The 23,089-nt window shown below is 33.0% G+C and overlaps 2 protein-coding genes across 5 annotated transcripts; one reads left to right on the forward strand and one right to left on the reverse strand.

Annotated features, from left to right (window-relative positions):
- Positions 1–619: 619 nt before the first annotated feature.
- Positions 620–16,306, reverse strand: LOC127080433 (pentatricopeptide repeat-containing protein At4g35850, mitochondrial). 4 transcript variants are annotated; one of them, XM_051020751.1, is made up of 10 exons: positions 11,849–13,056; positions 11,634–11,731; positions 11,207–11,324; positions 10,911–11,120; positions 5,090–5,166; positions 1,708–1,801; positions 1,465–1,530; positions 1,301–1,378; positions 1,091–1,192; positions 620–965 (listed from the first exon to the last, which is right to left on the reverse strand). In XM_051020751.1, exons 2-10 carry the CDS (start codon positions 11,717–11,719, stop codon positions 870–872), a joined length of 927 nt encoding a protein of 308 aa, XP_050876708.1. In that variant the 5' UTR covers positions 11,720–11,731; positions 11,849–13,056; the 3' UTR covers positions 620–869. The 4 variants fall into 4 exon arrangements, 3 of the variants coding, with proteins under 3 accessions (XP_050876708.1, XP_050876710.1, XP_050876709.1); XR_007788018.1 differs by lacking the exons at positions 620–965; positions 1,091–1,192; positions 1,301–1,378; ... (3 more) ...; positions 10,911–11,120; positions 11,207–11,324 and adding exons at positions 13,198–13,323; positions 14,295–14,425; positions 14,507–14,596; ... (1 more) ...; positions 14,895–14,958; positions 15,681–16,243 and having other exon boundaries at positions 11,849–11,914; positions 13,001–13,064; XM_051020753.1 differs by lacking the exons at positions 620–965; positions 1,091–1,192; positions 1,301–1,378; ... (4 more) ...; positions 11,207–11,324; positions 11,634–11,731 and adding exons at positions 13,198–13,323; positions 14,295–14,425; positions 14,507–14,596; ... (2 more) ...; positions 15,681–16,097; positions 16,173–16,306 and having other exon boundaries at positions 12,717–13,064.
- A 2,978-nt stretch (positions 16,307–19,284) lies between these two features.
- Positions 19,285–21,165, forward strand: LOC127080434 (protein SLOW GREEN 1, chloroplastic). Its single transcript, XM_051020754.1, has 4 exons — positions 19,285–20,030; positions 20,425–20,571; positions 20,646–20,726; positions 20,811–21,165. The coding sequence occupies exons 1-4, from the start codon at positions 19,398–19,400 to the stop codon at positions 20,994–20,996; spliced, it is 1,047 nt and encodes a 348-aa protein (XP_050876711.1). The 5' UTR covers positions 19,285–19,397; the 3' UTR covers positions 20,997–21,165.
- The last annotated feature ends 1,924 nt before the right edge of the window (positions 21,166–23,089 follow it).

Below are 23,089 nucleotides of genomic sequence, written 5' to 3' on the forward strand. Positions count from 1 at the left end.
TTTTTTTATTTACTGAAAAAAAAGGTTTTTCAAAATATTTTTTTTTTCAAAAGAAAATTTATTAAAAAAATAGATTAATTTGGTTTCTATCTTAGAGATGGATGTCTAAATTATGGATTTGATTAAAATCATATTAATAATATATTCAAAATATTGATTTGGTTAAAATAATATTAATAATTAATCATTTTTAATAATCGAAATTGGATATGGATAATCTAAATATCCTGTTAATTTGAACATCCCTAAATTGTGAAGTTTTTTCAATACACGCTTAATTATGGGGAGGATTATGATTAAATCAATAAGATAATATAACAACAGATACTTATTATAATTACATATCTCAATAGAAATATAGACATCAAAATTGTAAGTGAAAGAAAAGAGTAATTAAAACTATATTTAAACTTACTCATTTTTAATTTTAGGAGATTTGCAAGAAAATGCTTAGGTGGTCTAGCTTTATTTAACACTAAACATTCAAATGTTATTGCAACACTTTGATCAACATTCAACACTTAGATCATTAGATCAGATGTTATTGCAACTTCATCTCTTATGCAGATACCAATTCCAACACTTTGATCATTGATGTTATTACATTTGATCTTGCCAGTTTCCGGTAAGTTAATCTCTATCATTCATTTATTTTAAAACAATAAAAATCAAACCAAGTGCACCATTTTCAATGAGATACACCTTAGACAGGATTGATGAGACTGCGTGAATTAATGAATTCCTAAGATCAACTCATACATGAATCAAGTTTAAAATTTCTTGGTAACTAATGGATTCTCTTTTTGAACCAGAAAAACCTATCAACAGCTAACAGAATTCACAACAAAAAAAGGAAAGAACATAAATCTCTATACATTCACGCTTCCCCTAAATCTCGGGCGAAGGCTGTCGTACATTTGAGTAACCAACACGAGTCTTGGATCATCTTGAGGAATCTGCCGATCCTGCAATTTGACACACAAAGCATTGACATCAAGGGTATAATCCAATTGTTAGATAGCCAGATTAGATGATGTGACAGTAGATATCCTTTATATTAATCAATCTATTGCTGAGGTGAATAACTCACCTTCAAACCCTGGTAGTATGCTTCCACCGCAGGCAACGTAGGTTTGATATTACGGGCTCGCATCAAGTCCCATATGTAGTTAGCATTAGTATATCCTCCGGTCTAGGAATTTAAAAACAACAAAATTGTATATTAACTCCTGAGCGACATGTATTAATCATCTCGTCTCAAGCACATAACAAAATGGTATAATTGGAAGAGTTTGTTTACCTTTTCACCAGAAGCCCTGAGCAGGAGCTCACTTCCCATTTTGACATTCATGAAAAAGTTTCTTTCATTCATTCTTACCTACAATTGCAGATTAAATTTGAATCTTTAAACATATCAAATTAATTTCAAATTAACAAAGTTGATCAAGGTCTACAATAACTTACTAGTATATCTTGAGAAATTTGCATTCCTTTCTCAGTGTACCCAACCATTGCCCCCTCGGCAAGTGTCTGCAGTAATGTTGGTTGGTATAACATTAATCAATATGCATTTTATACAGTTTGTGAAGAAAAAAAACTAGTCAATTTAACCAGGCCCTTAGTAACATTACTGGTATACGAAGAAATACAAGCATCCAACTACAAAATTTGGTATTTTATTGTACTAGAAACTATGAGAAAACTCACCACAAAATGTTCGGCAGCATTACCCTTTCCTAAATTTATAAATTCCTCAAAATATTGAAGACCACGGTCAATTTCTCCAGCATGACAATAGCACCTGCATAATAATGGTAAATAGATTTTATAACTGAAATTTGTATATAATGGACAATAAAAACAGTTGAAACAGAAGCAAGAAATGAGGATTTAGTCTAGAACCAAAAAAGTTCAAACTGCAAATATATTTCCTTATTTCACCACAACCAAGTTGACCCAGTTTGATGGTTACAAGTATTCCTTTTACAAGCAGCTTATAGTTTATTATTAGCAACAACCCCGATATTCCGAACTGGTTTGCATTCTATGGTTGCATCCCTGAATCTAATCTACCCATATCCAAGAGTCCAATCCGGCTTTACATGAGGTAACTTCCTAGACCCTTCAAGTTCTAGTGATTAACCAGAATCTAGCCCAGCCTTACACATGGAACTAGAACTCAGCTCAATACGACTACTACACTATGAAGACTTGCATCTTTGAATTGCCCTCAGGAAAGATACTAGAGCCTTTATCAAAAAGCCACTTTACACTTTATCCAACTACCGATGCTTTGAACAGTTTTCACCAAATCAAAGAGCCTTCCTCACAAGCCTAAACACTATAACAATGCCCATCTATCTATCTGAGACATTGTCTAACAGGAAATAAAAACAAACTATGGACTTTGAGATGGAGGCATTGGATAAATACAACTCTTGGAAATTGGTTTCTTTACCAAATGGAAAGAAACATGTAAGGTGCAAATGGATATACTATTTAAAATACAAGGTTGATGGATCTATTGAGAAGTACAAGGCAAGATTGGTAGCCAAAGGACTCACTCAAATTTATGGAGTAGATTCCTCAAAGACATTTGCTCGAGTTGCAAAAATAGTTTTTGTCAGGGGGATATTATCTTTAACAGCTAATCACAATTGAAACGTACACTAATTTGATGTGAAAAATGCCTTCCTTCATGAAGAACTTGAAGAGATCTACATGAATGTAACCCCTAGATAATGTGAACATACTACCGCCAACACCGTGCGCAAGTTAAAAAAGAGGTTTTATATGGGCTAAACCAATCACCACAAACATGGTTTGGAAGACTAACTAAAATTACGGTAGGTTTGGGCTTCAAACAAAGCCAAAGAGATCATAATCTTTTTATCAAACACTCAAAGACAGGGGGAGTGACAATATTACTAGCGTATGTGGATGACATTATAGTGACAGGTGATGATAAGGAGAAACAACAATTGCTAGGCCAACACTTAACCAAGGAATTTGAGATTAAGATCGTGGGAAAGTTGAAGCATTTTCTAAGAATTTAAGATGCTAGGCCAACACATAATTAATCTTCTGCAAGAGACTGGCAAGACAACCTAGAAGTGCACGAATAGATCCAAACGTATTAAGGAACGAAGAAGATAATGTGGTTGCTAAGAAACTGCATCACATGTTAGTAGAAAAACTTATATATTCATCGCATACTAGACCTGATGTTGCTTTTGCTATAAGCGTAGTGAGCCACTTCATGCACCAACCAAAGGAGATTTATTAACAAGTTACACTCTTAATCATGCAATATTTGAAAGGAACTCGATGAGAAATTTTGTTCGAACGAAATAGAAATGTAGGTCTTGAAGCATATATTTGTGCTGACTTTGTAAGGTTAATTGGGGATAGAAGAACAACTACATGATTTTCCACCTCCTAGGTGGGAATCTTGTGACATAGAAGAGTAAAAAATAAAGTGTTATCCAAATCTAGAGTAAAAAATAAAGTGTAATCCAGATCTAGTGTTGAAGAAGAGTTCAAAACAATGGTACAAAGGATATGTGAACTACTATGGATGAATATAACCTTGTAAGACTTGAAGATAACGTGAGATGAACCAATGAAACTTTATTTAAATAATAAGTCTACTATTAGCATAGCCCATAATCTCGTGCATCATGATAGAACCAAATATATTGAAGTTGACAGACACCTCATCAAAGGAAAAGTCGATAGTGGTCTTATTTGCAAGGTAGTCAGACTCGAGATCCTACGCAAGATCGGGTAGGGGTAACAAGATCGTGAACCGGGGATCGTAAAACGTATCGTAAGATCCTACCAAATTTAGAAATTCATATATATTGCATATATATTAATAATATGCATATGAAGCAGCATAATTTTGTAGAAAAAAACTTCAAATATCACTAAAATTACTTTTAAAAACTGAAATATAATATTCATTGTTTTTAAAGTCAGAGAAAAAATAAAGAATGAAATGTTGTTTTTACATGATAGAGAAGATAGAGGATGGAATAATGAATATGAGATAATTGTTGTATTTAACATGAGAGATGTTTAACGTGAGAAAGTGAAATGAATAGCTGTATTTTTAGGGAAGTTACACTAATCATGGATGTATATTGGAAAGTTGTATAAATTATTGAGTGGGTGGGTAGTGATTCCTCATTTTTATTAGGCAGAAACAGTTTAAATGAGAAAGAGGAAAGAAACTTATCAAATTTCAATCAGAAAAAAATGTTTTTTAGGGTTTTTTTGAACCGGGTCGCGAACCTGACCTGCAAACCCGGATTCCTGGGGGCTTTGAACAGAAACGGTGCGTCTTCCCAAAAACAACGATTCCACCGTTTTCACGTGTTATAGCGGCGATTCCGGCTGCGTCTACCAAAGCAATTTTGGTCATTCTCCGGCACGGTGGGGGGTTGCAAGATCGCAAAATTGTACGATCCTACGAGTAGGATCGCGATTTTGACTACCATGAGTATTTCCATTAAATTTTCCAATTCTTTTGTAACTATTCGGTTGCCTTGTTTCAACTAGTTGCCACCATATCCTCTACAAACTATAAAAGATTGTTGGCATGACACCATACACCATTTGTTAACATTATTTAAGTCTATATTTAGATTGATGGAACAGAACGGAATGAAATATAGATCTCACTCCATTGTTTAGGTATTTTATTAATAATATTTCATTTCATTGCATACATCCCAAATCGGATGGAATAAAAAAATGGAGAAATGGATGAAATGGAATGAATTCCATCATGTTTCATTCCACTCCATTCATTATTTGCAAATCCAAACAATAGAATCACATTATTTACCACTACATTTCATTTCGTCACATACCATACCACCAATCCAAATATACCCTAAGCGATGTTAAACCTAGATGATGGCATGCAGCAAAGGAAAGCAAAAGAGAAGCAATTAATCAATGCACTAGTCATTAATGTAATTAGTGACTAACTTAAGACAAGCATAAATTTCAGTTTCGTTAATCTACATTTACGTACTAACATAATGATATAGTATGATAGAATGCATGAGAAATTAATTACCTAATTACTTGCGTGACAATATAGATATCAGGAGTTTTCTTCTCCTTGCTCAGCATTTCAAGAAGTGTATCCGTCAACTGCCAAAATTAGACATCAGCCATAGCAATTTTAAAAGGCAATTTAAACCAAAAAAGAAAAGGTATTAACTAATGTAAAACAATTATTGAACAGGCAAGGAAACAATTGATGTTGTGATCAGTGATTACACCACCACAAACCAGAAATATAGAGCTATTGTACGAAATGTTAGAGTGAATGAGAGGCATAGTTTTTCAATCTAGACTCTACTTAAGCTTAACCAATCTGCAAAAATGGGCTTAAGCTTAAACCTGATGAAAATTCAATAAAGGAGCGACAACTGGTCTTGCAAAAAACAAAAACACAATTCAAATCAGATAAGTGGATGTGATTCAATTAAAAAGGCTAAATTATACTACATCAAAAACTAAACTGGACAGAAAAGAAAACAGAAACCAGAAATTGCCCTTTTTTAATTTTTTTCCCCTTCTACAAATACAAAAACAAAATGATCAAATTGAAATTGAGCTTTAAATTTTTAGCCCTATAGAAAAGAGGAAGTCCAACTTCTAAAATTTATGTTTTATCTTCAACAAACTAAAACCACCATGCATGCTATAAAGGATAAACATGGCAGAGAGGTGTAGTTTGTGATATAAGAGAAACAAAATACTGGATAATTTTATTCATAAGAATAGGTCCCTTTTGTAGGCATTATGAATAGGTCCCTTTTGTAGGCATTATAAAGTGTAACCGCTGTTTCCAGTTTTCCTAAAAACTAGCTATCCACTAACCAACTAACAGACAATTCCTAAAGACCAGGTTTTAGCAACTGCCATTAGTTTTAAACAGAAACAATTCTAAAACAAATAAATAAATAAATAAATCTTAACACCATCCCTTAAACTGATATCTGCAGATACTATCAGTTTAGAAACAAGCACAATGCAACAACTTCTTTCTTTATTTTGTCTCCATTACCGAACAAACTCCTAGCATACTTCGAAGCTTGAAAAATGCAGCAGGCTTTAGGGGCTTGGTCAAAATGTGAGAAAAATGCAGCAGGCTTTAGGGGCTTGGTCAAAATGTGAGAAAAATGCAGCAGGCTTTAGGGGCTTGGTCAAAATGTCTGCAACCTGATTTTCACTCTTACAATAAATCAATTTAATTGTTCCATCATTGCTAAGATCTCTTAGAAAATAATATTTCACATCAATGTGTTTACTTCTACCATGTAGTACAGGATTCTTGGAAAGTTTGATTGCTGAGTTGTTGTCACAAAAAATTGTGGTAGCTTCAACTTGTTTTGACCGTAGCTCTTCAAGAATCCGTCTCAACCAAATAGCTTGACAAGCACAAGCTGTTGCAGCAATGAATTCAGCTTCTGTGGATGACAGAGTGACAATTTGTTGCTTCTTAGAAGACCATGAAACAGCCCCTGTCCCCAACAAGAAAGCATAGCCAGATGTGCTTCTTCTATCATCTTGATCTCCTGCATAATCACTATCCGAAAACCCGAATAATTCCAACTTTTTACCTTTCTTGTAGAACAGCCCAAAATCTTTAGTTCCTTGTAAATAACGAAGAATTCTCTTGGCAGCTAACAAATGCATTTCTGTTGGACTCTCCATATATCTGCTTATTAAGCTCACAGAATACATTATGTCAGGCCTCGTTGCTGTTAAGTACATTAAGCTGCCAACAATTTGCTTGTAAAGTGTGTTGTCCACTTTCTTTCCATCATGATCTTTGTTTAGCTTCAAGCCAAACTCGGTTGGAGTGCTTACAGGATTACAGTCCTGCATTTTAAATCTGTCCAAAATATCTTGCACATACTTCCTTTGGGAAATAAAGATCCCATAAGTTGATTGCACTACTTCTTTGCCAAGGAAGTAATGCATCATACCAAGGTCAGACATTTCAAATTCACTCATCATAGATTTCTTGAATTCTTTCATCATGGCATCATCATTTCCAGTAAATATAAGATCATCAACATATAAACACACAATGAGCATTTTCTCGATATCTCCTCTTTTAACAAAAAATGTGTGCTCATATGGACATTTATGAAAACCCTTTTTCAGAAAATAAGCTTCAATGCGACTATACCAAGCTCGTGGAGCTTGTTTTAGTCCGTAGAGAGCTTTCTTCAATTTATAAACTTTATGTTCTAATCCAACCTTTACATAGCCAGGAGGTTGATCGACATATACCTGTTCTTCCAAGTATCCATGCAAGAATGTCGATTTGACATCAAGCTGGAAAATCTGCCAAGATTGTAGTGCCGCTAATGCAACCACTAATCTGATTGTGTCATGCCTTGCAACCGGAGAGAAAACTTTTGTGTAATCTATCCCATACTGTTGCTTGTATCCCTTGGCGACCAAACGAGCCTTATACTTGTCAACTTCGCCCTTCTCATTTAGCTTTGTTTTGAAAACCCATTTCACACCAATGGTTTCCTGTCCATTTGGTAGATCACATAGCTCCCAAGTGTCATTTTTTTCTATTGATGCAATTTCTGCATCCATAGCCTTTTTCCATTTTGATTCCTTGATAGCAACTTCAAAAGTAGTAGGATCACAATCTGAAAAGAGAGCAAAATGTGTAAGTACATCCTCACCTTGGTCAACTCCAGTAACCTTATAATCTTCCATCCATGCAGGTTTTCTTCTATGACGTTGAGGCCTTTGTGATTCCGCTACAAGTGGACTTCGATCGGCTATAGGAACATTCTGATTTCCTTCTACTACTTGCACATTTTTCATAGGTTTCTCCCTTTCCTCATTATCATCGCAGGCTATTGGGATATATTGTTTAGCCTCATCTTCTTTCCATGACCAGGTTGCTTCTTCATCAAAGACTACATCACGGCTAATGACAATTTTCTTGGTGCTTGGATTGTATAATTTGTAAGCTTTTGATGCATCGCTAACACCAAGAAATATGCATTTTTCTCCCTTGTTGTCTAGCTTTTTTCTCTTATGATCTGCAATATGAGCATAAGCGATACACCCAAAAACTCGGAAATAGTGTACAGCTGGTTTTCTTCCGCTCCATGCTTCTTCCGGTGTCATATTTTGAACAACAAGTGTGGGACTTCTGTTCAGTACATGTATGCTCCAGTTGACAGCTTCTGGCCAAAAACTTTTTGGAATACAACTCCTTGACAAAATGCTACGCACCATATTCATAATAGTGCGATTTTTCCTCTCACATACGCCATTTTGTTGGGGCGTATAAGCTGCTGTAAGCTGCCTTTTGATTCCATGAGTCTCACAAAAATTTGCAAATTCATGTGAACAATATTCTCCACCGCGATCTGTGCGCAGAACTTTGATTGGACTGCCTACCTCTTTTTCAACCAATGCTTTATAGCTTTTAAATGCTAGAAATGCTTCAGATTTTTCTTGCAAGAAATAAACCCAGACTTTACGACTAAAATCATCAATGGAAGTAATTATATACCTCTTGCCTCCATTGGAACATGGAGTAATTGGTCCGCATATATCTGAATGAACAAGCTCTAGTGTAGCCTTTGCCCTCCATGATTTTCCTTGTGGGAATTGATTCCGGTGTTGTTTGCTAACGACACACTCTTCACAAACTTCAGAGGGGATTGTGATTTGAGGAAGACCTGTCACCATATTCTTTTGTTGTAAAGTCTTTAACCCACCAAAACTAAGATGCCCGTAGCGAAAGTGCCAAAGCCATTCCTTTTCTTTTAACCTTGCAGAAAGACATGATTGAGTATTGTCTTGTAGATACAATGGAAACATTCTATTAGCTGTCATGTTCACTTGAGCTATCAAACCCAATTTTTCATCTTCAATTCTGCAAACTCCATTTTTGACATAGATTCCATATCCCTTTTCTTGAAGCTGACCAACACTTAGTAAATTTGTTTTCAAATCTGGAACAAAAAGAACATTAGAAATAGTTTGAACATAATCTTTTTTTGTATGAATGCCAATTGTTCCTTTTCCCATGACAGACACAGTAGAGTTGTCACCAAATTTAACAGTGCTGCGAAATGATTCGTCTAAGTCAGAGAATGCCTTCTTATCGCCACACATATGATTGTTGCAGCCAGTATCCAAATACCACAAGTTTGGTTGAAGTTCTTCCTTCACGTGACACACCATTAGAAGAGACACCTCTTCCTCTCTTTCTGCAAAGTTGGATTTTTCTCCTCTTTGATATCTCAAATTTGTTCTGCATTCTGACTTGTAATGGCCATACTTATGGCATCTGTAGCATTCAATATTGGACTTGTTTAATGACTTTGTTAATTGATGGCCTCCACGTCCTCTTCCTCTTCCTTGAAAATAACTTTCTTGATGCTGATAATTTTGTTGGTTCACCCGATCATAGTTATTTTTGCCTCCTCTGCCTCGATGTCTTCCTCTATCTCGTCCTTTATCACCTCCACTAGATATGGTGTGATTTTCGGATAGGGCCTTCAATGCTTGTTCTTCTGTCTCCTGCTGGTTAATTTTTTTCTCATGAACCAACAAGGAACTTTGCAATTCATCAATTGAAAGTTCATCCACATCATTTGCTTCTTCTATCGAACAGACAACAAAATTAAATTTTGGTGTCAAGGATCGAAGAATCTTCTCAACAACGGTGACATCTGTTGTCTTGTCTCCATGAATTCGCATCTTATTAACGATAGCCATCATTCTTGAAAAGTAGTCTGTAACTGACTCTCCTGATTTCATTCGAAGTAATTCAAACTCCGAACGAAGTGATTGAAGCTGCTGCCTCTTTGTTCTTGTTGTACCTTGGTATTTCTTCTTCATGGAATCCCAAATATGCTTTGCAGTGTCCTTGCAAAGAATGGTTTCCAAAATTGATCGGTCAATTGCTTGGAAAAGATAATTCTTTGCTTTGAGATCCTTCAGCTTTAGTCCTTCCTGCTCCGTCTTTTGCCCGTCTGACAACTCAGCATCTGCTGCAGGTTCTGCTACGCCAGAAACAACAACCGTCCAGTATTCTTTGGATCTCAAGAAGTTCTCCATGAGCATGCTCCAATGGTCATAGTGACCATCAAAGCGTGGAATAGCTGCTTGCACAAAGCCATTTTCTGAGTCATTTGTGAGAAAAAAATTACAGCTTTTCCTGGTTCTCTCCCTCGCAGTATTTTTTTTTCTCACTGCAATCCCTCTCACGTAACGAAGCTCTGGATACCACTGATATAAGAGAAACAAAATACTGGATAATTTTATTCATAAGAATAGGTCCCTTTTGTAGGCATTACAAAGTGTAACCGCTGTTTCCAGTTTTCCTAAAAACTAGCTATCCACTAACCAACTAACAGACAATTCCTAAAGACCAGGTTTTAGCAACTGCCATTAGTTTTAAACAGAAACAATTCTAAAACAAATAAATAAATCTTAACAGTTTGCTCATTGAGATTACTACTCCATAGAAACTAGAATAAAAAATGAACAATTAGATCCTTTAATTAATATCACTATTTCTGTCGTTTATTTAATCTCTTTTTACTGGTCAGGAGTCAGGGAAGAGGGTAATCATAATAGGAGAACCTTTAGAAGGGCTACCATTAAAAGGAAGACTGACATGTAACATTCTGGTTTAATTGGCAATAAAATCACACCAAAAGCCCTTGCCACACCAGTAAGCAAAAATGAAGTAGGTAAAATATATTTAAAAGAAATGTACAATATTAACCGGTAAAGTGGGTGTTAAAATTCAGCAATGCCACTAGATAACGACAACACTGCAAGAACCATTTAAAAACAGCATGAAAATTCAGAGACACGGCACTTCATACCTTAACATTCTTGAAGTCTGCAGCAGCATTGAATGCAGTATGATATGCTGTAAATGCCCTGTTCAAGAATCCTCCGCGCCTATTAACATATTCTGCCGTTGGTAAGTTATATAACTCCTCATCAGTAACACCCACCATCACATTCTCAGCATTGGCACTGTCGGTTTCTACTGAAGACCATATCTTCGACCTCTCCACAAACTCGGTAACCTTTTTCCACAGAACAATAAGTTCAAAGATTTATGGAAAAATACACAATAATACATGTCAAATCAAGAAAAAGATTCGGAAACTACTTTTGCATCAAAATCATCCGTAAAAGGTGTTTTGTTCTTGTGTGCAACTATAAGCCCAGCATAGCAGAACTTGTTTAATCCCAGACCAGCTGCAGTCATATCACGGACAATTGCATACCTGGATATAATTTGAATAAAATATTTTTTTGAAAAATATAAACTCATAAAAGTAAACTTGATGATGGTGATACACATTTGGCAATATAAAAAAAAGATAACATGAAATAGGAAATACTCATATGTGAAGGAATGAATGAAAAGAATCAAGTTATAGTAAAGTACTAGATGCAGCAAAACTACTGTAAAAACAGGAATACTAAAATAATGTTTTGAAAGGAAACAAAATTATAAAAAATGGCATATTTCCTTTGGGTCATTCTTTTATTAGTAGTAAATATATGAATAAAAAAACAGCAATATAACATACACTCGGTCTATGCGCCCTTGTGCTGCACAAGCATGTAACAAGCAGATGTAGGTTTGTACATTTGGCTTTACTTCCATGGATTTCATCTCCTCCAAAATCTTCATTTTAAAGGACAATAAATGAAAATATTATATATCTAAAGACGAAGAAGCAATAAGCACTTCTAATGCAGTAGAATATTAAAATCCTGTCTACAAATAGATGGTGACAGGTACCTGAATAGCCTGATCAGAGTTCTTGGATTTCCCACAGGTTGAAATTAGAAAGTTGTAAAAGGTAACCTACATCATCAATATGAGACTAGTCATTGGTCTTCAAAATAAAAAATGTAAAGGGGAAGTTGACAGAATGTTGTCAACAAGTGTTATGGGGCTATGCCATGTTACAAAAAAAACAATTAAAGAATGATTCTGCTGATCTTCTTTACTTCAAGTAGGATTTATTTCACACGGGAGTTATAAACCAATCCTCTTTTTATGCATATACTCGTACATACAAATAAGGCTGTTACTTTTAAAATACAAAGTCTGTGCAGCCTCTAGTTACAGCCAATTAAAGTCACATTTTTCTGACTAAAATACAAAAATAGATTACATAGAAAAGGAGAACCTTAACTACATAACTTGGTATTACTCAAGATTATCCACATTCCACAGCTGTTGCAACAAAAAGACACAGAAAAAAGGCTTAACCGCCAAATACACCATCGAGACATTGGATTGAGAAAAAAAACAATACAGTACAATCATTTTAACCATTTCTATTTGGCAGTAAGAAGGAAAAAAGGGGCAGAGCTATTCAAAAAGATGTAAACTTCAAACCACATATCGGCAACTAACTGAAATTTAAAGTTTCATGTAACCAGGTTAAAGTATCCAATTTATCATCACAAACTTCAAACATTACACACCCAATAACGCATATTAACAGCATAACTTCAAACAAAAAGTTGAACATACATTCATTTTTCATTTATTTTTCTTTGTTGTAGACATTAAAAAAGCGAACAAATGGAGCACGAGTATCCATCAGAACGCTAGTAAAAAATAAAAAATAAAAACTGGACTCTTTTAAGTGCGAAAAGGCAAAAACATTAATGATATATATTCAAAATCAAATAACATTATTGGAATCAAAGTATCCATATTGTGGACCACAAGATTTTAAGGTTTACAGTTCATAACTTGATAGTATTTTGTAATAGGGGCAAAATCAAGGCATGGAAAACCAGGTTTTGCCCAGTTTAAAATTTTCAACTCACGTTGACAAAATTGCCTGTTATGTATACATATTACTTTGATTTCCAGTTTCAAAACCTGAATAAAAAAGTAAAATATTTTCTAGATAAACTGTAAATGAATAAATACATCAAGGTAGCATCACCCCCATGTTGTAGGCATATCTATACATGCATTACGAACCGCCAAATACCTGCAAGGGTCAATCGGAGAATCTTCGATTAAAATCTAATGAATTTACACATGTACATATTTATAAAATAAAAAATAACAACAGAACAGCAACAAAACAAAATGAGAGAATCAATAATGAAATTGAGACTTACTGCATCTAGAAAATCATCTGTCAGTTCAGGTTTACTTTGTTTAGCATCAGCAGCAATAGGTTTTGTTTGAGGGAAATGCCGAATCACTTTTTCCACTTGTACCGAGTCTTGTTGAACCTTCTGCTTCTGTGCAATCCAAATGAAGTGATTCATCAATATACATAATAGATAATACTCATTGGAATTTGAAAAGTACAGATAAAAAGAAGTAGCTGAATCACTATTAAACTTACTTCTAATCAAAATGGTTGTGAAGCATGTTATGTGAGTCAGTGTGATAAATGCATAATCAAAAAGAAGTAAATCATCACAAGTTCTTGTGGATTTAAGGAAAAAGTCAACAATATTTTTTATAATCTAAAACAAGCATTAGCTACAATGCACGACTAGAAATGGTCTTGCACCGTGCAAAATCATTTTAAACCTTTAGATGAAAGAGTTCCACCAAATCTATCCCCACTCTCCACCATTCTTTCCTCCTCAGGACCAAACACGCACAGCCTGAGTTAAATATTTGGGAACGGCTAGCCTTCCCATCTACAGAGGCTGCATGCTTCGTTGATCTTGTAGGTGTCGATAGAGAATGTGTCAGATCTTGAACATTGCAACGAGGCGTAAGGCCTCTTTGCGACGAGAGGTGTGGTATCTGACGAGATTTTTCAAGTTTCATAATTTCAACGTTATGCTTCATAATTTCAAGTTTCAATTACTGGATAGATTTTTCTATTAGTTAAAAATGATATCCATTTTCTGGCCAGCCATAGATAATTGATTTTAAAAAATACACATAAGTTATTTCTTTAATGAAAACGACTGTCACAATTCTATTTTTTTGATATCACCAAACCAATACCAGAAAAAGGTAGTAAAAATTCTTGTATTAACCAAGGAAATCAACAGATATCGAATAGCTCACCAAACCAATACCAGAAAAGGTAGTAAAAATTATTATATTAACAAGGAAATCAACAGATATCGAACGTGAGAGCTACCCAAATATTTTCTCAACAGGGACATATTGAAATTGAAATTTGAATTAAGTCATGGCAGGATAACTTCATTTAGTGTTAAGTTTGGGTCAAGTGCAAAGACTGTACCTTCTTTAACCTCTCCTCAATAGCGTTCGAAGCACGTGACTGATCAACTTTGGACATATAGAAATCCCTCTCTTTCTTGGCAGCAGAAAGTTCCAATGCCACTTTTTGCTCCCGAGTAGCTCTCTTGAAGGCTGTAACAAATATGTTTAGCTTTAGCTTGAGCTGCTTATTCCTCAATAAATTAAATCAAGAGCTGATCATAAAGTGATTACCTAGTTCTTCAGTTAGATCATCCCACTTGAACTTGCTTAAGTACTTAATATTCCAAAGGTCATAGTAGAAAGATGACCTCTTCCTTCCCCCTAATAAACACAATACGATTCAGAAACACTGTTGTGCACAAATTTAATTTTCTGTTTCACCAACTTTAAAGAATAAAATAATTCTAGAGTCAAACAAGTACCTATCTGTTCACCATTTAAATTATTGGCAACCCTCTTGGCAACAAATTTATTGGCGAATTCAACCCATCTACACAATCACAAAGCAAAAATCCAATCATCAAAACCCGCCAACATAAAAACATAATCAACAACCACAAAAACTTCAATCAAATGCCAATCCAGTCCAATTTCAAAATCAAATAAATTAAACAATCACCCTTCTGAATAAGCTTGGTTTTGAGATGCACGTGCCCTCTTAAATTGCACTCTGGCAGAAGACTCTGTTAAAAAATAAATAAATAAAAATCAACCAACCTTAAAACTAACTAACCAAGCAGTAATATATTACTCGATCATGTCTCAAACTAAGCAAAAGAGTACTCATTTATGTCCTAAAATACACCTGAATTAGTATATTTTTATTCCCCAACGGCTCTTATAGAGTCATAAAATAAGCTCCCATGAAGAGTACTTTAAAAATGCACATGTATTTCATGAGATCAAGAAATTAACAGCATTTGACTATATTTCTTAATAAAGCCTTCTTTGGATTAACAACTTAATTATGCTTAACCATACGAGCCTATCATATAGGTGCATATGTATAATCTATTTCTATAAGAATAGATAAAAAAATTTAGTCAAGTTGTTTTCATATATGTTTTAGCTTGTTTTCATAACCCAATCCTAGAAAGCTTATGGAAATAAGCTGAAAATAGACCATGAAATGTCCTAAGTTGTTTCCATCAGCTCTCCCAAACAGTCACATAAGTGCTTATGACAATAGATAAACTCAAATAAACCAATCAGAAGTACTGTGGATTTTGAAATGTCAAATATTTATTCAACAGATGTTCTATCATATCCTATCCTATGAGTATATTTATAAAAACAAAGTGCAATGTGATATCAACATATAAGAATTAAAATAGAAAATTAGATTAAATTAAATTAAATTGAATGTAAATAATAGAAAAATGTTTGTGTGTCAAGAGTGAGTAACCTTGAGGAGCAAGAAAAATCCTTTGAATATCCCCAAATTGAGATAGAAGTTGTCGAAGCTTAACATGATCCATATGAGGAGGAATGCGACTCAAATAGCAAACACCACGCTTTTGAGCTTTCTCTGTTTCCTTCTCCAGCTTCTTCTTCATCTTCAATTTCAATTTGGATTCCAACTCCGTCTTCTCGTCATTCGATGGAACTGTTGTCGCGTCAATCTCGTTATATTTCTCGGGAACCTCCATTTTTCTTCTTCTACTTCTTCTGTGTTTATATGGTTGAAAACGACAATGCGGAGGAGGAGGTTGTTGAATATGTGTGAGTTGTGATGGATTTCAGGTGGCGATGCCGGAAAGTTGCGACGGTGTTGTTGCCGGAGTTATGGGTAGAGTCGAGGCGCGAGAGAAGAAGATTTAACCTAGGGTTTATATGACGGAGAACAGTTAAAATTCTGAAATAAGTGATTGTGTATGAAATTGAAGAAGAAAAGTACCTAAGAGAGATTGAAGGAACTTCATAGTAGATTTGAGAAGAGAATATTTAGTTCAGTTCCTCTCTCTCTCTTCCTCGTTAAACCCTTGCGTTTTGTTTGTTACTACTCTGTTTGTTTTTTGTTGGGCCTGTGCGTTGTTATCAACTTTGGGCTTGTTGATTTGGGCACTTGTGAAGAACAGCATTTAACTTGCCATCCCCCATGAACATGACACCCCCCATGGCGTATGAAAAGAGAACACTACCTTACAAAATTATTTCACTCATTTTCGAAATTCACCGGATCCACGCGCGGATCACAAAAGTCTGGGGAGATACCGAAAATATTAAAAGCACTATCGAAAATTTCAAAAATAGTACGTTTATTACCGCAAATGTCATAATTTCCAGTATTTTATATCGGAAATTTCAAATTTTCCGATATTAATTCTAACATTTTATGACGGAGAACGGTTAACAGAAACGACTTCGTTTCGCAGATTTTTTTTATTTGACATTTTTTGGACAAATTAATTTCATATATTAGTTGATTATTATAAATAAAAAAAGTACAACACTTTTTTAAATAGTTTGAAGAAACCAAAAATTGGCTTAGTCATTTAGGGCTTGTTTGAATGGCTTTTTGTTTTTAGTTTTTAAAAATTATTTTTGAAATCAATTTTAAAAAATTGTTTTAAAGAATAAAATAAAATAAAACCTATTTGACAATCTTATTTTTGAAAAATGTTTTAGAGATGAGAAAATGAAAAAACTTGTTTGATAGATGTATTTTTAAAATATATTTTAAAAATGAAATTTATATTATTTGTATTTTAATTTTATAATGATTTTTCAATATATTTTATTTTAATCTAGATATAGTTCGAAATATTTATAGTATAATATTTACCATATTAAATTTAAATGTAAAATTTATGATATATTTTTAGAATGTTTTTTAATATATAGAAGTGGATATTCAAATAATCATATTAATATCAAATTTACTCTATTTTATATTAATTATCTTTATATTCTTACCAAAAATTTCATTTCTAATAAAAAAAATTGTTCCTTTTTAATTGTCACTTGCAAAGTTTAAGGAAGTTTTAACCGCATTTTTGTCAAAATAAAATTAACTTTAGGTAATTATTATATAGATAGAGAAAAAGTAAAATGGATGTAGTAAATAATTAAGGGTATTATAGGTAAAAGAAGAATTATTATTTGAAAAATAACAATAATGATTAGTTTTTTTAGTATAGATAAAAAGTTTTAAAAAAAATGACAAGAACCTAGAGTACATTTTTTCTTAATTAAATACTTTGATTAGCCAATTAATAGTGAAATTACAATAATTAGATTTAATTTCATTCATTGATTAGTTAATTAAGATTTAAATTTATGGAATTTATATCTAAAAATAATCATTTATATAATATTACATTAATCATAAATTAGTATTATAAGACTTGATATCAATACTTTTGAAATGTTTAAAAAATTACTTATTAAGGGAAGTGATTGTTGACACACTTTTACCACATAATCCATCCTTTTTTTAATAGTAAAATATAAAATTGTAATAATATAAAATTATTAATGTATAATATAGAGTTATTAATGAATTAATTAAAAAAATGCTCGTTAGAATGAATTGAATATTTATAAATGAATAATATGTACTGAGGCAATATTAGGTTTAGGTTTATATACTCTTGGTAGTTTTAGGAAGAGTATATTTTAATATTTCAATATAATAAGTTAAAATAGTATTTATATTTAGTTTTTTAAATGGTGCTTTATATTTAGTTAAAAATAGAGTAATTATTATTAAAGCCAAAAAAAAATGTTGTAATGTTGTAATTGATAAATGTTTGAAAATTAAATGAAAATTTTAAGTGATGTTATTGTAGTTAATTTAATATTATTATAGAATTTAATTATACATGTAATAATTCAACTTAACTCGTTACAATAATGCCATTAATGAAAATTGTTGATGTTTTTCATGTTTTTTGAATCATAATAATAGATCAAATATTAGAATTGGAAAGCAAAACACTATTGAATTGTTTTAGTTTTTCGGTTTTGAAAACAGAAAAATTTAAAACAGTTTTGGAAAATAATTTTTAAAAAATATAAACCAAACCAATTTCTCATTTTTAAGTTTTAGAGAAGAGAAAACTGGTTTGGTTTATATTTTTTAAAAATTATTTTCCAAAACTGTTTTAAATTTTCCTGTTTTCAAAACAGAAAAACTAAAACAACTCAATAGTGTTTTGCTTTCCATTCTAATATTTCATCTATTACTATGATTCAAAAAATATGAAAAACATCAACAATTTTCATTAATGGCATTATTGTAACGAGTTAAGTTGAATTATTACATGTATAATTAAATTCTATAATAATATTAAATTAACTACAATAACATCACTTAAAATTTTTATTTAATTTTCAAACATTTATCAATTACAACATTACAACATTTTTTTGGCTTTAATAGTAATTACTCTATTTTTAACTAAATATAAAGCATCATTTAAAAAACTAAATATAAATACTATTTTAACTTATTATATTAAAATATTAAAATATACTCTTCCTAAAACTACCAAGAATATATAAACCTAATATTGACTACATAATTGGATTTCAGTACATATTATTCATTTATAAATATTCAATTCATTCTAACGAGCATTTCTTTTAATTAATTCATTAATAACTCTATATTATACATTAATAATTTTATATTATTACAATTTTATATTTTACTATTAAAAAAAGGATGAATTATATGGTAAAAGTGTGTCAACAATCACTTCCCTTAATAAGTAATTTTTTAAATTCATTTCAAAAGTATTGATACCAAATCTTATAATACTAATTTATGGTTAATGTAATATTATATAAATGATTATTTTTAGATATAAATTCCATAAATTTAAATCTTAATTAACTAATCAATAAATTCTTCTTTATTGTTGAAAAATAATAATGATTAGTTTTTTTTAGTATGGATAAAAAGTTTTAAAAAAATGACAAGAACCTAGAGTACATAATAATTACTTTAAAATACTGGTTATATTTAAAAAAATTCACAAATCATTGTCACATAAAGTTATTTTTCTTGAACTTTCTTTTATCATCATTAAATATATATGTTAACAATTAAACCCATCGTGTGAAGGGTTTAAACGGCGACTACGCCGGTGACAAGCTTTCCGGCCAGGACAATAAGATGACTTCTACTACAACCACCATTCTCTTCATCTTCTCCGAATTCCAATCCAAGTTCCCCAATTTTCTTCTTCCTCCACGGATTCATACCCGCAACAAACCCCTATCACTTTCTCTTCAACCATCCAAATTCCGCGCAACCCATTTCTCACTCTGCTCTTGTTCCCGCACCCCAATCAAACCCTCTTCAAGTTTCTCACCTCAAAGTAGTTTAACCAAATTTATTTCACAAAAGATAGCATTTTTTCTTCTTGGGTCGTTTATCTTCATCGGTTACTTCAGCAAAAGACCCGCATTTGCAGTTGCGGTACCTTCTCTCAGTTCTGCTGAAACGTTGGAGGAGAAGAAACCAGTGGAGGGGGAAAGCGATGAGCAGGAAATGAATGAGAAGATTTTGGAGACGGATCCTAGAAATGTTGAGGCTCTCAAGGTGACTGTGTATGGGAAAATCAGGAGAGGCAAGTGTAAGGAAGCTGAGAAGTTTGTGAAGAGGTTGATTGATAAGGAACCGAATGAAGTTGAGTGGAGGCTTTTGCTTGCACTGTGTTATGAGACAATGGGGTACTTGAGTAAGGCTAAGGGATTGTATTTGGAAATCTTGGAGAATATGCCTCTTCTTGTTAGAGCTTTGCATGTAATGTTTCTCAATCTATATGTCTCTTTTTGTTTTGATGGAATTTTGAATATTGATTTTGAATGTTTGAATGTGATTGAAAAGTTTGGTGTGAAATTGAATGCTTTGTTTTGTTTAGGTTAGACAGGTTTTGACAGTGATGGATTAGAAATTTAGATTTTTTATTTGAATGTTGATAGTTATTGACTTAGGTGTGTTTGGATTGACATATCTATATTGGCATAAACACTTGTGAGAATGTTGAATGTTGATAGTTTATGGAAATAGCTTACAACATGTCCATAAGTTGTTATGTTAAAAAAAAGTAATTAAATTATAAGTTACGGCGACACTTCATTTGTTTGTCGTGCTTGTTCGTTTACGACTGGGATGACTGATACTCTCTTTTCAACAGGGTCTGGCTATGGTGATGCACAAAAACAACGAAGGTCCTGCCGTATTTGAAACGTTGAACAAAGCTCTAGAGTTAGCTATTAGTGAAAACAAAGTTACGGAGGAGAGAAATATAAGAATCTTAACGGCACAAATGCTTGTTGTGCAGGTAAATCGCTGATCCACCAGTTCGGGATAAAGCATATAATCATTTGAAAAACATAACATTTGTGTGTTTCGCAGGGTGAATTGGAGGAGGGCTTAAAAAGATGTCAAGATTTGATCAATCAAAATCCTCGAGATTTTAGACCTTATCTTTGCCAGGTGAGTTTTGTTAACGAATCATGCACACAATTATACTTCCATTCATGAACTGTATATTGATTTATTATAAGAACATTATTTCAGGGAATAATATTCAGTCTTCTGGATAAAAAGGAGGAAGCTGCGAAACAGTTTGAAACATATCAAGCTCTTGTGCCTCAAGAGTTTCCTCAGAAGGGATTTCTTGATGATATCACGTTAGCAGCAAAAGGAACGTCTCAAGTACAGTTTCAGAAGGAATTCAGAAATCAATTTTCTAACCAAAAATAGGAAAAGGAAAAGTATAGGAAATTTTCTTCTTTGCTGTCTTGGAGATAATGAGTAAGCAATGCAGTAGCAGTAGCAGTAGCAATAGCACGCTCTTGTAAAAGCAAAAGGTTTAGATTATTTTAATGATACCATAGAATGAGTAACATTTTTGATGTGTGATTTTTCGTTCTCTCTACTAGTATAATTATATTTAAAACGTCTCGGATATTTTCTTTCAATGACAATACATATTATAATGAGAAGGGGTAAAAGACTCAATAGAGTACAAATGAATAATCAAATAGTACAATATGTACCGTAAAATAACACAGAAAAGAGAAGAAAAGAAACAACATAAAATGAAAAAATTACAAAAAGAACAGCATTGAAACAAAACAACAAAGAACAAGATCAGAAAAACCAACTCAACCCCTGCAAAGCTTCAAAACAATATCGTTAGCAACAGAACAGAGACCCTCAAAAGAAGAAAAACAAAGTCACATGTTCTTTAGCCTAAATCAGAAATCTCGATATACTATTGATTAGTCAGAAATCTCGATATACTATTGATTATTCCAGTCCAGAGTATAGAGTTATAGAGTTATGAAACCAATTTGAGAAGATGCATGAGTTCCTCTCTAATTTACTTGAAAATTATTTTCAAGTTAAAAAATATTTTTTTCCTCCATTTATTTCACATTTATCACATAACTAAAAAAAATAATATTATTTCGAGCTTTTCAAAGGGTTCAAACCATAACATGTCAAATCATAGTAAAACAATCCCTAGACTTCACCCTATCACCTAAAGAGAGAAAGCTTTCAAAAATAAAATTAGGATTCCTAGAAAGAGTTATTTGTCATTCTAACCACTTACAGATTTTATACCAAACACTACTAACTAAGATATAGGTGGTGAACACATGGAAAATCGTTTTAGGTGGTGAACACATGGAAAATCGTTTTAACTAAACCACCACAGAAAGGACAAAAGATATCAATTAGGTCAAAAATCACCTTTTTCTTGAGCATATTTTCTCTTGAAGTGAATCTATCAAGCAAAATTTTTCAAGAGAAAACAATCATTTTAGCCGGGGCCATACTATCCCCAAATAAGGGGAAGGATCGGGTTGACAAGAGAGAAGGAGAGATTGGAAGAATTGGAATTATCCAACAAAGCATGATATGCAGAGAACATGGAGAATAGACCATTCTTTAAATTTTTCTAAATCCAACGATCATTATCCAAAAATAAAAAGACCTTAAAAGAGAGCAATAAAGTTTGCAATAATTGATTCCTCATGCACGAAGAACAATATTCTCCACCTAAAATTCCAAATAAGGATCCCATCTACCCATCAACCTATCTCTCTCAATCTCCCCTTAAAGTAATCAGAGATTATAAATAACCGAGTGAACCTGGTTTTAAGTGGGGTACTACCAACCCAATGGTCTAACCAAAAGGAAGTTTCAAATCCTGATCCTACTTTCTTGGAAATGTCACAAACCGGTGATGAATCTTCTTCTTTTGACCCAATGAAGGAAACTTTTTTCCACCAAGAGAAAGCGTGTCAGAAGTGCAAAACTCTACCCTTTTCCTAAAAGGGAAGACAACTAAATCACCATATCTAGCAACCAGGATATCCCACCGAAGACTAGAGATTCCTGAGATGAGCCTCCACCTCCATTTATCCAAAGAGCTTGGTTAACAAGACTGAGATCTATAACCCCTAAACCACATTTTCTCATAGGTTTGTAAATATTTGTCCATTTTACTTATAAGATTTTGGCACCTCCTTTAACGCCTCGTCAAAGAGACATTCTTTGGATCCGTAGAATCTTCCTCTAAATCTCCCCGACAATTTCAGAAAAGGCAAGAAGAAAATATGAATATCATTAAGTACATAATTAAGCAAAATAATCCACCCTTAAGTTAACACACTTGTGCTTTCAAGAATTAAGTCTTATAGAAAATAAATTAGTAAATGGATCCCAAGTTGCCTCTCGTTTGGGAATAACCCCTACAGACAACTCCTAATATTTAAACGTGAGGGATTCAAGCTTACAGTGAAGAAAGACACCAGTTGAATAAAAAAAAGGATCCATATTATCAA

This window comes from Lathyrus oleraceus, chromosome 5 (assembly GCF_024323335.1).
Source record: "Lathyrus oleraceus cultivar Zhongwan6 chromosome 5, CAAS_Psat_ZW6_1.0, whole genome shotgun sequence".
NCBI lineage: Eukaryota > Viridiplantae > Streptophyta > Magnoliopsida > Fabales > Fabaceae > Lathyrus > Lathyrus oleraceus.

Bases quoted from the DNA above. Each gene is read 5' to 3' on its own strand.
- LOC127080433 (XM_051020751.1), bottom strand. From the start codon at position 11,719: ATGAAATCCATGGAAGTAAAGCCAAATGTACAAACCTACATCTGCTTG. The intron at 5,167-10,910 runs GTATGAAGTGCC...TAATTTTGGCAG, and splicing joins CAGACTTCAAGAATGTTAAG to TTGACGGATACACTTCTTGA. The intron at 1,379-1,464 runs GTAAGTTATTGT...CTGCAATTGTAG, and splicing joins AAATTTCTCAAGATATACTA to GTAAGAATGAATGAAAGAAA.
- LOC127080434 (XM_051020754.1), top strand. From the start codon at position 19,398: ATGACTTCTACTACAACCACCATTCTCTTCATCTTCTCCGAATTCCAA. The intron at 20,572-20,645 runs GTAAATCGCTGA...TGTGTTTCGCAG, and splicing joins CACAAATGCTTGTTGTGCAG to GGTGAATTGGAGGAGGGCTT. The intron at 20,727-20,810 runs GTGAGTTTTGTT...ACATTATTTCAG, and splicing joins TTAGACCTTATCTTTGCCAG to GGAATAATATTCAGTCTTCT.